This window comes from Aptenodytes forsteri, unplaced genomic scaffold (assembly GCF_000699145.1).
Source record: "Aptenodytes forsteri isolate BGI_AS27 unplaced genomic scaffold, ASM69914v1 Scaffold54, whole genome shotgun sequence".
NCBI lineage: Eukaryota > Metazoa > Chordata > Aves > Sphenisciformes > Spheniscidae > Aptenodytes > Aptenodytes forsteri.
The window spans coordinates 8,065,306-8,077,341 of NW_008796044.1; the positions used below are offsets into that span (position 1 = coordinate 8,065,306).

The 12,036-nt window shown below is 45.7% G+C and overlaps 2 protein-coding genes across 2 annotated transcripts in view; one reads left to right on the forward strand and one right to left on the reverse strand.

Moving 5' to 3' along the window:
- BNIP1 (BCL2 interacting protein 1) overlaps positions 1-12,036 on the forward strand; it is a 175,145-nt gene that overhangs the window by 60,525 nt on the left and 102,584 nt on the right. The gene's annotated exons all lie outside the window — the stretch shown is intronic.
- Positions 1,824-10,967, reverse strand: STC2 (stanniocalcin 2). Its single transcript, XM_009285746.2, has 3 exons — positions 10,810-10,967; positions 8,074-8,285; positions 1,824-4,379 (listed from the first exon to the last, which is right to left on the reverse strand). The coding sequence occupies exons 1-3, from the start codon at positions 10,963-10,965 to the stop codon at positions 3,986-3,988; spliced, it is 762 nt and encodes a 253-aa protein (XP_009284021.1). The 5' UTR covers positions 10,966-10,967; the 3' UTR covers positions 1,824-3,985.

Genomic DNA, 12,036 nt, shown 5'->3' on the forward strand with positions numbered 1-12,036 from the left:
AAATCCAGCGCTTAGGGCTTTGGCCCCATGCTGGGGGCTGCTGATGCCTTGCCCACAGGCGGGTGCTGAGCTCAGCCAAGATCCCCTGTCCCAGCCCTTATGGGATGCCGAGTTGCACCTATAGCCAACCTGGTTGAGCACAGCATGATGCCACTGCCATCTCCTAAGGGAATTTTCTAAACCAAGATCATCAGGGCAGCGAGAAGAGGAAACCCGTAAGCACCTACATCCCCTTACTCCCTTCCTAACCTGAATACAGACTAATTTAAAGCAGATGAGGTAGCTGCGACACACTGCAGTGAACCCAATCCCCAGATCCTGCTAAGGAAAAAACCTCCCAAAATTAAGAGGCTTTGTCTGAGCCTGGGAAGGACAGGAGCTTCTGCTCCCTGTGTTGTTCATCCTCTAGTTTGTTCTGTGTCTCCCTTTCTGCCCTCAAACCAAGCTGCCAGGTCACAGCTAAGCAGCCAACAATTCTCCCTCCCCCGGGGGAATGACACACCAGTGACGAGGTCTCTGCCCCTGCGCTGGCTCTCCCCGGTAGACAGAGAGGAAGGGTTGGCTCTGTCCCCACGTCCTACCCCAGCCAGGGCACCTCTGCCGCTGCCGGGCTGGCATAAGGGACGAGCAGACCGATTACCTCTGCCCCCCTCGGCTGAAGCTGCTGGCCCTGCTTCAGAGGGCTTTTCTTACCCCTTATTGCAGCAGCTGAAATTCCAGCTAGACAAACCCAGCCACAGACTTACTCAAAACATTTATTAGTGTTTAAGGAAAATAATAGTGTGAAAGGTACAGAGCTTTGTCTAAAGCCATATGCATTTTCTTTTTTACAAGCTTATTTGGCTGCAAATTCTACATGAGATAAACCTAGTATGTTTTTCTCCCAGAGATTTGGAATTAAGGACAGTTTGTCTTTTTTTTTTTTTTTTCCCTTTTCTTTTTTTCCTTTCAGTTCAGCACTTTAAGTTAGGACAGCATTTTCCAGGGTTTACTGCTACCTTTTTCCAGTAGGCATTTTGCTTCTCCCAGTATTTTCATCCCAGAACAAGGCTCATTCCAGATGCAAAGCGTAAAGGAAACATTCATACCTTGGCTTTTAAGCTAAACCTCCTTCATGAACAGCAAGTTCATAAGGAATGTTAATTGAAGCATCATACAGTATCTAAATGGACTTTTTTTTTCTTTTTTATAAAGAATTAAGGCTATGTAGATGTCACAATAAAATAATCTCAGGTAAAACGCACCCTATTTGTTAGATATGAAAGAAGGTTTAACAATAAATAAGTGATTTATGCTGTCAATAACATTATGGAACTGTATAAAACTATATTTACGCAGCTTTAAACATAAAAAAACCATACTAGTGGCATGAATATATACAACACAGGTCGTAACGTACATTTAAATTATCATAGCCAGCAGTGTTCTTTTTTAAATGGAGACACTATAATAAATAGAAATGTTAAATATTTACAATAATAGCATATGTGGAATCAGTAGATGAACACATAAAATCTTCACACACAGAGGAAAAAAAGTTATGCCTTATACAAAAATCCCTCCCACCCACAGCTTGCTCTACCCCCCCCCCCCCCCAAATTTTCATTGACTAAACAAGGGGCATATACAGTTATCCCCACAGAACGAATGAATACAAATAAAACTGTATGCATGCTGAGGTGATATGTTGACTGAGACATTCAAGGATGTAAATCTATATGTTTGGTTCCCTTTGATGAATCAGACCTCTAATGAGAGAGGGATCTTATTTAGTTCAATGCAAGAACATTATGTTGGTACCGAGTTGTTGTTTCTGTTCTGCATGTGTTTTCTTTTTTTTTTTTTTGCTAAAACGCTTGGATTGTCTTTTTGGTTTGAGCTTGTTCTTCATGGTGGCTATATGCCACCAAGGGGGAGAGGACGCTTACAGGAAACCCATGGAGGCATGCTAGAAACCTCCTTATGGTACCACCAGCAGCCACTTAGTTTTTGGAGCAGAGGAGTTGGTCATCAGAGGCAGGCCCGAACCAACCTTGGGAAGCTCCTCCATGGGACAGCCTGGGTGCCCCATCCGTGGGAGAGCTGTGCTACAACCCAACGGGGCAGCTGGAACTCTCACTGCCAGGAGCTCCGCTCCTCAGGTCAGCATGGTCTTTGCCGCTACAGTACCTGGCCCGATCCCACCTCTTTCCAATTAAGTCGAATGAAAGTTTTGTCACAGAACTTAGCTAAAATCAGGCAGGATCAAGGTCATGTCTTTAAACAAAGACCTGGTGATCAGAGAGACACACCTTTTCAACTTAATGGTCCTCTCTTGCTTCCTACGTGGCTTCTATTAAAAGCAATGCCTATAACTTCTGCGGGTGGATACATGCATTAAACCCTGAATATAGCTATTAGGAGCTGTGTTCACTTAGCAGTAACTAAAATCTGAGTTGGAAATTGTAGCCAAATTCCAACACCCTCTACTGTTTATACAGCTCCTTCCCACCATGCGACAAGACGTACGTTAGTTCACTGGGTACGTTCTGTCTCTACTGAACTGCCTTCCTGCCCCCACAGCTTTCCTCCCAAACTTTCTAAATGAGAAGGCTCAAATTCCTGGTGTGATTCCCACTTTCTAAGAAAACTTGCTTTTTCTCCAGAGGAAGCTGAAGAGCTCACCCTTCTGTCCCCGTAGATGCTGTAACCTCCATTTCCAGTACAATATCTGGGGATATAGGATTGCAGATCTGCAACCTGAGAATTACAATTGCATAGGGGGTAGGAGAGATGTGTCCAAACACCTCATTCACACTTAAAACTGCTTAGAGACAATAAGCTCTTGACACTCTTCATCTTTAGTAACTCATTCTGCAGAGATTGGTGGTCATTATCTGCATGACAATTAAAAAACCCCAAGTCAATCCTCTCTCCTTATCTTTGGCATTTGGATAAACCACAGCTGATAGGCAGGTTAGAGTGGGGCTCCACATCCCAGCAAACCACACCATGCTACTGCTAAGGAGAGACAGATTTCTGATGGGCCTTCAATGCGGCCCTACGGAAGGACTAAGTATATGGGGTCCTTCGCTGTCTGAGCCTACGCCCATCCTTTTAAGCTTGGGCTGTCCATAAGGGTGGAGGACCTGTATCACTGAGTGGGCAGGTGTAAGCAGAGAATATGCACAGGGTTTTTAGAGGTCCACGAGTATACTCCTGGGGGTCCTCCATACTGTGCAAGTCTTAACAGTCACATTGCCTTGTCTGGAAGCTGACTGCTTGCCTTCGATACGCTGAAGTGACTGGATTAACAAGTGTCAAGTTATGCAGTGGTTAAAAAACAAACAGGGGGCACTTAAACTAGGCAGCATCACCCAGATGGGAACAATGGCTCAGAAGTTAGTTAAGAGAAAGCGGTGGAGCTCCAGACCGCACAGTTCCCGTGTGAGAGGCAGGGTAGCTATTTCATTAGAGAGTGTCACATAGACAGCCTTGAGCTCTTGCGTTCTCAGCCACAAGCAGAAACCAAATCCCCCTGGAATTCAGCCATCTGCTCTAAGGCTGCGCCCTAAACCTTCAGAGGTGCTAAGCCACAAGCAGCCACATGCAATCTGGCAAAGCCCTCTTGGAACCTTCTCCCCAGCCAAGGGGACCAAGAAAAAAAACAACCCCCCAAAACAACCCAACAACCCCCAAACAAGATCCTAAATTTCAGCTGATGTCCTTTTCATAAAAAAGGGGAAAAGAATTTAGTCAGAGACATTTTGCCACGTTTGGTGGCTGCTCAAGTGTCGAGTTTGCTGGATCAATAACCCATTGCCACTGCTCTCCCTTTGCTACTATATACACTGTTGCTGAGGTCCATATATATCTTGCAATGCCCTGTGCTTGACCTCTGAATGGGAAATGCTTTGGAATGTCCATAGACGGGAAGATGGGACTCAACGGAGGAGATTTCCAGTGGAGGGGGAGGATGGGGGGAACGGGGAGTTGGTGCCTTTTTTCACCTCCGGATGTCAGAGAAGTCGGACAGTTCATCTGCCCGGTCCATGATCCCATGTGCCCCTTTGGGACCATGGCCCCCAGCTTTCACCCGGGCATGGGCGTTCAAGTGGCCCTTAGTACCTCTCTCTCCCTTAGATGCTCGCGAGCTCTCCCTGTGGTCGGAGTCGGAGTGGGCCAGTATGTCCCCGCGGCCAGCAGCGGCTTTGCCGGCTTCACCTGGCTTCTTCTCAGGACCCAGGATGGCATCACCATGCACAGCCGAGGTGCAGAAGCTTAGGATGGAGCAGAGACTTCCCCAGTTCTGTTCGCACTGGGCCTGGACGCTTCTCGTTATTGCCCTTTTCACCTCCTCGCCACAGGTGAGCAGGATATTCACGAGGTCAACATACGGCCTAGAGGTAAAGGAAACAGTGAGAGGAGAGTCAAAAAATATACAAGGGTTATCTATCAGTAAACAAGTGTAATGGCCTCTCCACCTTACCCTCCCTTGTGCACAGCACAGTTCAGTAGCGTTAGCGCCCTGCTGCTCACTGACTCGGCAGCCTTGTAGAGCCATTCTGCACCTTATGTTTATTATGCAATATAGTATATTCTAATCGGCCGTATCACCATAAGAAATGCACGTGATGGCATCCTGTCAAACGAAGCTTCACTCAGGTGCTGGATCTACCTTGATTGTTCCCCCACCGGAGATGCTCTGGGAGAACTATAATGTCCACCAGAGGAATATATGAGGTCTACACGCTTGGCAAATGGGGCTGTCAAATGGAAGAACTGCTATCTTACACCTTCTGCCTCTATCTCTTTCCATGCCCCTTCATCTTTATTAGTCAGGATATGCGGCAAAGGAAACCTGCTCACGTCCAGAGCCATCGACTTCATCAAACAGCTTGCTATCTCCAGGTAAACGGCTGGTACAGAGCATACACAGACTAGTGTCTGCGAGAGGGAGGCATTTCCTCCCCTCTGCGAAGAGCAACAGATACTTAACTAGAGGTTCTCTGGCTCTTCTCATCATCTTTAGCTTTCCCTGAAGCACCAGGTGTTGATCTCCACCACAAGCAAGATCTTATCTGGATTCAGGATCCAACTGCACAGAGCTCAGACACATGGAAATCCACTTTGGTGACACTGTTTCTTTCCACACCGAGTTTTTTTTTTTTCTTCATTTCTTTACAGAGTTGAGGACAGCTTTCAGTATATACCTTTTCCCAGCCAAACAAAGACTCCAAATGAGCCATGGCCAAACCCCATTTCTGCTTCCCACCCATCCCTCTGTGCCTCCACAGCACAACACAGCCCGAGCGCAGGCACTTTGGCTTCCTCAGCCACAGGTCACCGAGTGCAGCGATTTTAAAATAGTTGCGGTCACAAGTTTTGTGGGTCAATATTGATGTTGTCTATTGACACAACCGCTCAGCTGCTAGCAGGCCCAGAAGGACGTGCTTAAAAGTCTTCCACGGTAGGAACCATCCACAGTGCAAGTGGAGAACTGCCTGGGGTCAGCAGTTGTGGTTGTATGGGGTGGTGGGGGTGCACCATCTGGGCACACCATCCACCAGCTCTGGTGGCTGTGGACAAGCCTAAATCTCTTCCCATGAACTAACTCAGAAGAGACGAGGAAAACCAACAGATTATGATCAGTGTCCGACACTACCCTGATTCTACTTTGCCCAACTGCTTTAACTCATTTTGAATGACTAATCTTGGAGAGCCACCTATTCCCCTGTCTCAAAATATTTCCCATGTTTGGATTGTTTCTGCCGTTTAAAAAAAATTACTTGGAATGCAGCAGTGACCGATCTGCCAGGGCCTGTCACCACCTCCACCATAGCAAATCGGCCTGACCCCCCACCCCACCGCAGCTGACTCAGGGGGAGACTTCACCGCCCCGATCGCGTTCCTCAACACTCATCGGGAGAAAACAGTCAGAATAAAATAGTCAGAGAACAAGTCTGAGAACAGCCACTTGCTTCTCTGCTCTTAGTTTTTGTTTTAAACGTGAAATAGAAGATGAGAGAGAACTGAGCACATCACATACAAAGTGATCCAGCAGAAGGAGGGAGGGGGAGGGGGGGAAAAAGATAAATCAGTTGTTGAAATTGGGCATAACCTTTACAAAAGTCTTTGTAAGAAGAACGTTGCTGGTATGACTAAAAAGTGGCTCAGCTTCCAAATATTTCAGGTATTCAGAGTCTGCCAGAGCCCTGCGGATTAATACTGGCCCATTTCTCCTTCACTGTTTTACTTTCTGCATTTCAGCTGGCCTGACCATAGTACCTGAACTGAGCACAAGGCTGCAAGTCAGCAGACGTGATTTTATTTCCAGCTCTGCCACACTTGCCTATTGATCTTGAACAAGTTCCGTAGTTCAAAAGCTTCAGGGATGGCCTCTAAATTTAGGGGAGGGGAGGAGGCTGGCTGGCTTCTATTTGGGGAGTCCTGCATAGGAAAGCTAAGCTCCAGCTCCACGAGATGCTGAAAATGAAGTGTAGGAAGCTTTAAATGAGATCGTGCAAATTATGGGTGTTCAGCTGAATGATCCATCTCTTCTCAGAGAACCCCCCAGTCAAGCTCCCCAGAAATAAGCAGCTGCCTTTAGGCATTCCTGCTTTAGCCTGTTTGTAAAACAAGATAACTTACTTCTCTTTGGACAGGCCTTTGACTTTCATAGTTCTTCTCATCTCCAAATGATGGGGGGTTAACTGGTACCAAGTACCCAATTTATAGCCTACTAACACAGCCTGAGCAGTGCCCACAGAGCGGTGCTGCTGTGCAGGACAGAGCCTCGATTCCCCTCTCCCCCAGGCAGCGGGATGCTGCCCTTTGCCCTGGGCACAGCCAGCAGCCCTGCCACCAGCCATGCCTTTGATCCCAGCCCGCCCTGGGCACAGCCAGCAGCCCTGCCAAGGCCGAGATCTGCCACCAGCCATGCCTTTGATCCCAGCCTCAGGAACGTCCACGGTAAGGGCCTTGCTTTCAGGCCACCACGTTCAGCTCGTACAAACCACAGCAAACGATTCTGCATTTGAGAGTAAACTGGCATCAAAGCATCCCTCTGCAACTGCAGCTTAAGGATTAGGGGGGTGGTTTTCAACAGAAAGTAAGGGAATCGAGGCACAGAGACTGATGAAAATGCAAGGCTAAAAGTCCAGAAGAAATGATTCTGGAGAAAAAAAAAGTATCTGTCATGATCGCTGTGATTTGGGGTTTCTGTGCTGATATCCGCTAGGGATAAGAAGGCATAGACGGGTGGTAGGAAGATGCTCTAAGGTAAGCCTGCTGCCAGGCTGTGGCTCAGCCCGCTTGTTTGGGAGTGAGATGTTCACCTGCAAGAAAAACAGGCTCCAATTTTTGCATCTGTGCATAAAGAGTTGGTACAAACAGCTTGTGCCTGGTTTGTTGCTGTCATGTAGCAGCTTTGATCAATTCCAAATAGGATTCGTGCCTGCCATTCCTCAGAGGGCAGCTGTGTTCCCAGCCAGAGGGGTGAACTCCTCAAAATCTGACTTGTGCCTTCATTTTTTACTCCTCCATGTTTTATTAAAAAGCATCTGAGATTAATAAGGAATAAGATGAATGGGAGATTACCTGGGGGACTGCAGCTCTTTCAGGGACAATTAACTACAAGATATTTGAAAGTATGTATTTAAAGAAGAAATTATCATCTTACTGACAACTTTGCACAGACTTTCTTCCCCCTTCTTCTCTAGCTGTCATCTTTAACAAGATACTGGGGTCAGGAACGGTGCCTTTGAGCTCAGAAAGCACACAGACATTGTGAGATGCCTCTGGAAACAGCAGACACTGACATTGTATTTGCTAAAGGACCAAAGAGGCAACCAGATCCAACTTCAACCCATTTCATTCCTGTCCACAGTCACATGTAGCCCTTTGTAAACAAACCAGTCTTCAAGGGCCCCTGCGAAGAAAGCATTACCTTGGTCTTGTACATGGGAAAACAAGACGTGCATAAGGCCAGAAGGAGGTGAAACAGCTCTTGGGCAGATGCACAGCCCATTGGCACCATCGTGCTCCTGGAAGGAGCTCCCACGCCTCTGACTGCACTAGCATGGAGGCACTTACTCATGCTGCAGCAGGTCTTTGAAGTGAATCATCTCCACAATGACCTGAACGTTCTCCTTGGCAGCGGAGCAGAGGTCATGCTTCAGGTAGCACTCCCGCTGTAACTGGAACACCATCTCTTTAATGGCAGGGCACTTACGGCTGATGCAGCTGAATTTATGTCTCAAGGCATGAGCCTTACACTTCAGAGCGTCTTTAATGAAGGATTTTCCCTGAGAAGAAAAGAAATGGAGTAGGTCTGTATTTTTGTCCATTAAGCACAGCAGCTGATTTATGCCCAGCTAGCTGCTCCTCTGTAGGACAACGTCAAGGGTTATTAGATTGCTAAGGGTACCACTTAATGGCTTTTCCCCCCCTCTTCTCTTTGTTTCTCTGCCCTTAAAGATTATGCCAAGGTACCTGGCCTTGCTATTCCAGTGGAGCTGAACACACAGGGCTTCCTCACTGGTATTTTGAGGTTTCCTCTACCCCAACAGCTGAATGCCCAACAAGGGAAAGGGCAAAAGCAAGCACCTTGAAATAATTCAATGCTTGAGTTACTGGCTTTGTTCGCTTCTGGGGTGTCAGCACAGCAGGTTCACACAAAGGAGAGGGCATCCTGCCATGGCTGAGGTCCCCAGGACCACAAGCAGATACCCATTCAGTAACTGCAAATTAGGTTTTTTAAATTTTGAAATTAGTTTGCAAACTCATAGACATGCATGCACTGTCTATATGCACCTGCCCCATTCCCCATCTGTCAGTATTTTCCTCTACTACCACTTCCTCAGAGAGGGACTCAAATCAGCGCTAATAATAATCCTACAGTGTCTCAATGTCTGTTTGCAACAAGAAATTCAAAGTGAGATTAAAAAAAAAAATCAAATCAAGAAACTAAAAAAGTAAGTTGCAGGAAAGCTGCTTTAGCAGCATGTCTTTAACCACTGTTTGCGATTCCTTCATTCAATTGCTTAGTGGGCATCAAAACCATCCCTTCCTTTTCTCTCTTTGCTATCTGATACTATAGCCGCCATACACAGTGCGTGTGTTGCAGTCTGACAGCTCTGCTCTGACTCCCTTTACTTTGCTGAGCAATAGGTGTGTGGAAGCGTCCTGCACTGCCTCCATCTCTTCATTAGCTTCAGATTATTTTACACAAGTGCTTCATGAAGACCAAATTCTTGTTAACCTTTATCCAAAGAGTACACTGGCACAGCTCCACTGACATTAACTAAGATCCACCCAGACCTACAAGCAGATTTTGTCCCCAAATTGTTTCAAGCCAGAAGTGTTTCTTGCTGATCAAAGAATTGCTTCAGTCATCATCCCCTTCTATTCCCTATACCAAAGGCACTTACTTGCCCTTCCCTTCAGTAACAAACATGCACAGCACATTAGGCAAGTAAGGATAAAAAAGAAAATTCTTATGCAAACCAAACCTGACATCAATTCTTAGGTTTCAGAGAGAGGGAAGGAGAGCAGAAAGCAGAGAACAGAAAATGGCCAATGTTAGTCTTGTCATTTAATGCAGCCTGAAATAACTGTAGATAATACAGGGATGAGCCATGAAAAGCCATGTCATAGCAGAGGCTAAAGTCACCTCTATATTAAATAAAGCTCCAGGGGCTTAATACTCCTGCACTGCAATGGAGACAGCCTGGATGTGAAATTGGCTGTATTTGATTGGCAATATCTGGGGAGTAGGCATCAATGGCTACGCTCAGCCTTCGTGCGCACATTTCCCTCCCCTTCCATCAGGGCTTACTTCTTTGGTCAACTTTATTCACTGACAGAATATTGTGCAAAAATAAACGAGTGTTTTCTGGAAGCCACTTAGAAATTAAGTTGAAGGTTTTCAGGTACCCACAGAAGAAACAATTCCCATTTTAATGGCTAGCCAGACCCTTTGTATGTCCTTGAGAATTTGAGCCTAAAACTCCAGCACTTCTAAAGTGTTTCCTACTGGGTGGTCCCACCATCCCTCATGGAATGGGCCAGATCCTGAAAACAGCTCTACTTTATACCATGTTTTTAACAGTGCCACGAGGCTGGTGCTTTTAGTCAAGTTATACTGTAAACTGCACGGTCAAGCCAAATGCTGCTGGCCCGTCGTAATGTTCTCTTCCCTCCACACTGAAATGGGAGAATAGGTTTACAAGACATAGTAACAGGATGTCTCAATGATGCATAAATGGTCTGGGGAGAAAATGAAGGAGACAAACTTAATACCGCATACCATGTAAGTAATGTATTTTAACAGCAGTGCTTGAACCAAAGACTTATTTGAATACAGCAGCTTTAGGAGGCTGCCTGTACTGTTGTGTGCAAGTCTTGAGAACCAGCTTTAAATAACTGCACAGTGGAAAATATTTTGATATGTCTAAACGAACTGGGTGCCCAAGTTGCATTTCAGAATCAGCTTTGAACAAACATGGTGTAGAAGCTTAAGGCGCTTAGTGTTTCTGAAAACCATGTTCAGCTACATTAGCGTTCTGACTTTCTGAGGAGGAAGCGATCAGAGAGAGCTGTAGCTAGAGACAGCCTGTCTCCTGGTACAGGTTGCACACCACTGCTCTGTTATTCTTGGGTCTTGATTCTGGGCCCTTCAACAGAAAAATTCTTATTGAAGCTGGTCGTGTGCAAAAGTAGATTTGCTCCATAATGGTAACTTTTTTTCCCAAAGATGTGTTAAAGAACTAAAATACATGCCACGTGTATATTGGAAGCAAGCAGATATGTAGGACATTTCACTGTTACCTGGGCATCAAATTTTCCAGCGTTGTGCAGGAATGTCATGCAGATCTCGTGTAAGCCTCGGATCTCGCAAGAATTGTTTTCAAAGCATTCAAACACTCCACATCCCACATCGCCAGCATTAACCAGGCAGTGCTGGATTTCAGCTAAAATGAGCATTGATTACAGTTAATTTGAAGAACTGTTCATAGAAGCTGGTGGTGGGTAGGGTGGAGAGGGAAAGAGTTATTTTGCCAACATCATCAGTTCAAAACAAAAAACACATGTGACAACAGTTATTGTACCCACAGCATGCCCACTTTTTGCAGAAATTAGGCCAAAACTTGGGTGTATTATGTTATGAAAGTGATATCCAAGAAGTAAATGCCAAATCCACTATGCTTACGTCAAGCTATTTCACTTGAGAACTGTCTAATACTTTTGCATTCCTCAGGAGCAAAGGACAGGCATGATTTTTGCTGTCTGGCTTATACAAAGTCCCCCATCAAATTCAAGTACCAAAACGAGAAGCCCAGGACCCAGCCAGCTAAAATTTCTCATTTCTGGTACTTTGAGCTAGTTTCTGGTGATTTAGCACAATGGTTTTTTACAGACCACTGGGTTTCCCCTCATGACGTCTACGAAGTTAATGGCAAAACTCCCACTGATAAATAAAGTCTTTTGCACTGTGTTGCATAAAGCTGCAACTATGTCCTCACCTATACAGAAATCAATTGAAAATATATGTATTTATATATGCAGTACATAAAATAGATCTACTGGAGCTAGCCGTTACGTACGTATTTGTTCTGCCCTTTCAGGTGTTATGCAATACTGTAGAAAAATGCTGTCTAATACTCACTTACCAAAAAAACCCCAAAAATCTAATTCTTAACAAGACAGCTTCTGGTCCTTTAAAAAAAAAAAAAAAATAAAGGATGTAGTAGTACTGCCAGAGGGAAGGTGGTTGCTGAAAAAGCCTGGGGATAAAGTTAAACAGGGGCAGCTTTTAGACCAGAACTGAGGATGCTAAGAATTCCTGTACTCTGTGCCCTACTGGTACCTTTAATTAAAGCTCGCCCTTGGGAGCCAGCCTAATCCCCCTCCGAACCGCAGCATGTTTCAGACATCCCCAGCCCCCCCCTTTGCCGTGCGGTCCATTTGCAAGTCTTTACAGCAACTTTCGGTCTAATTTCAACCCGCTGCAAGGCAGAGAGAGGAGCCGCGGATGTAAATGCGGAGCCTGACGGA

Excerpts from the sequence above, each read along its gene's own strand:
- STC2 (XM_009285746.2), bottom strand. The coding sequence starts at position 10,965 with ATGCTCATTTTAGCTGAAATCCAGCACTGCCTGGTTAATGCTGGCGAT. Across the intron at positions 8,286-10,809 it reads CTGGAAAATTTGATGCCCAG|GGAAAATCCTTCATTAAAGA; the intron begins GTAACAGTGAAA and ends TTTTCTTCTCAG. Across the intron at positions 4,380-8,073 it reads AAAGACCTGCTGCAGCATGA|GCCGTATGTTGACCTCGTGA; the intron begins GTAAGTGCCTCC and ends CTTTACCTCTAG.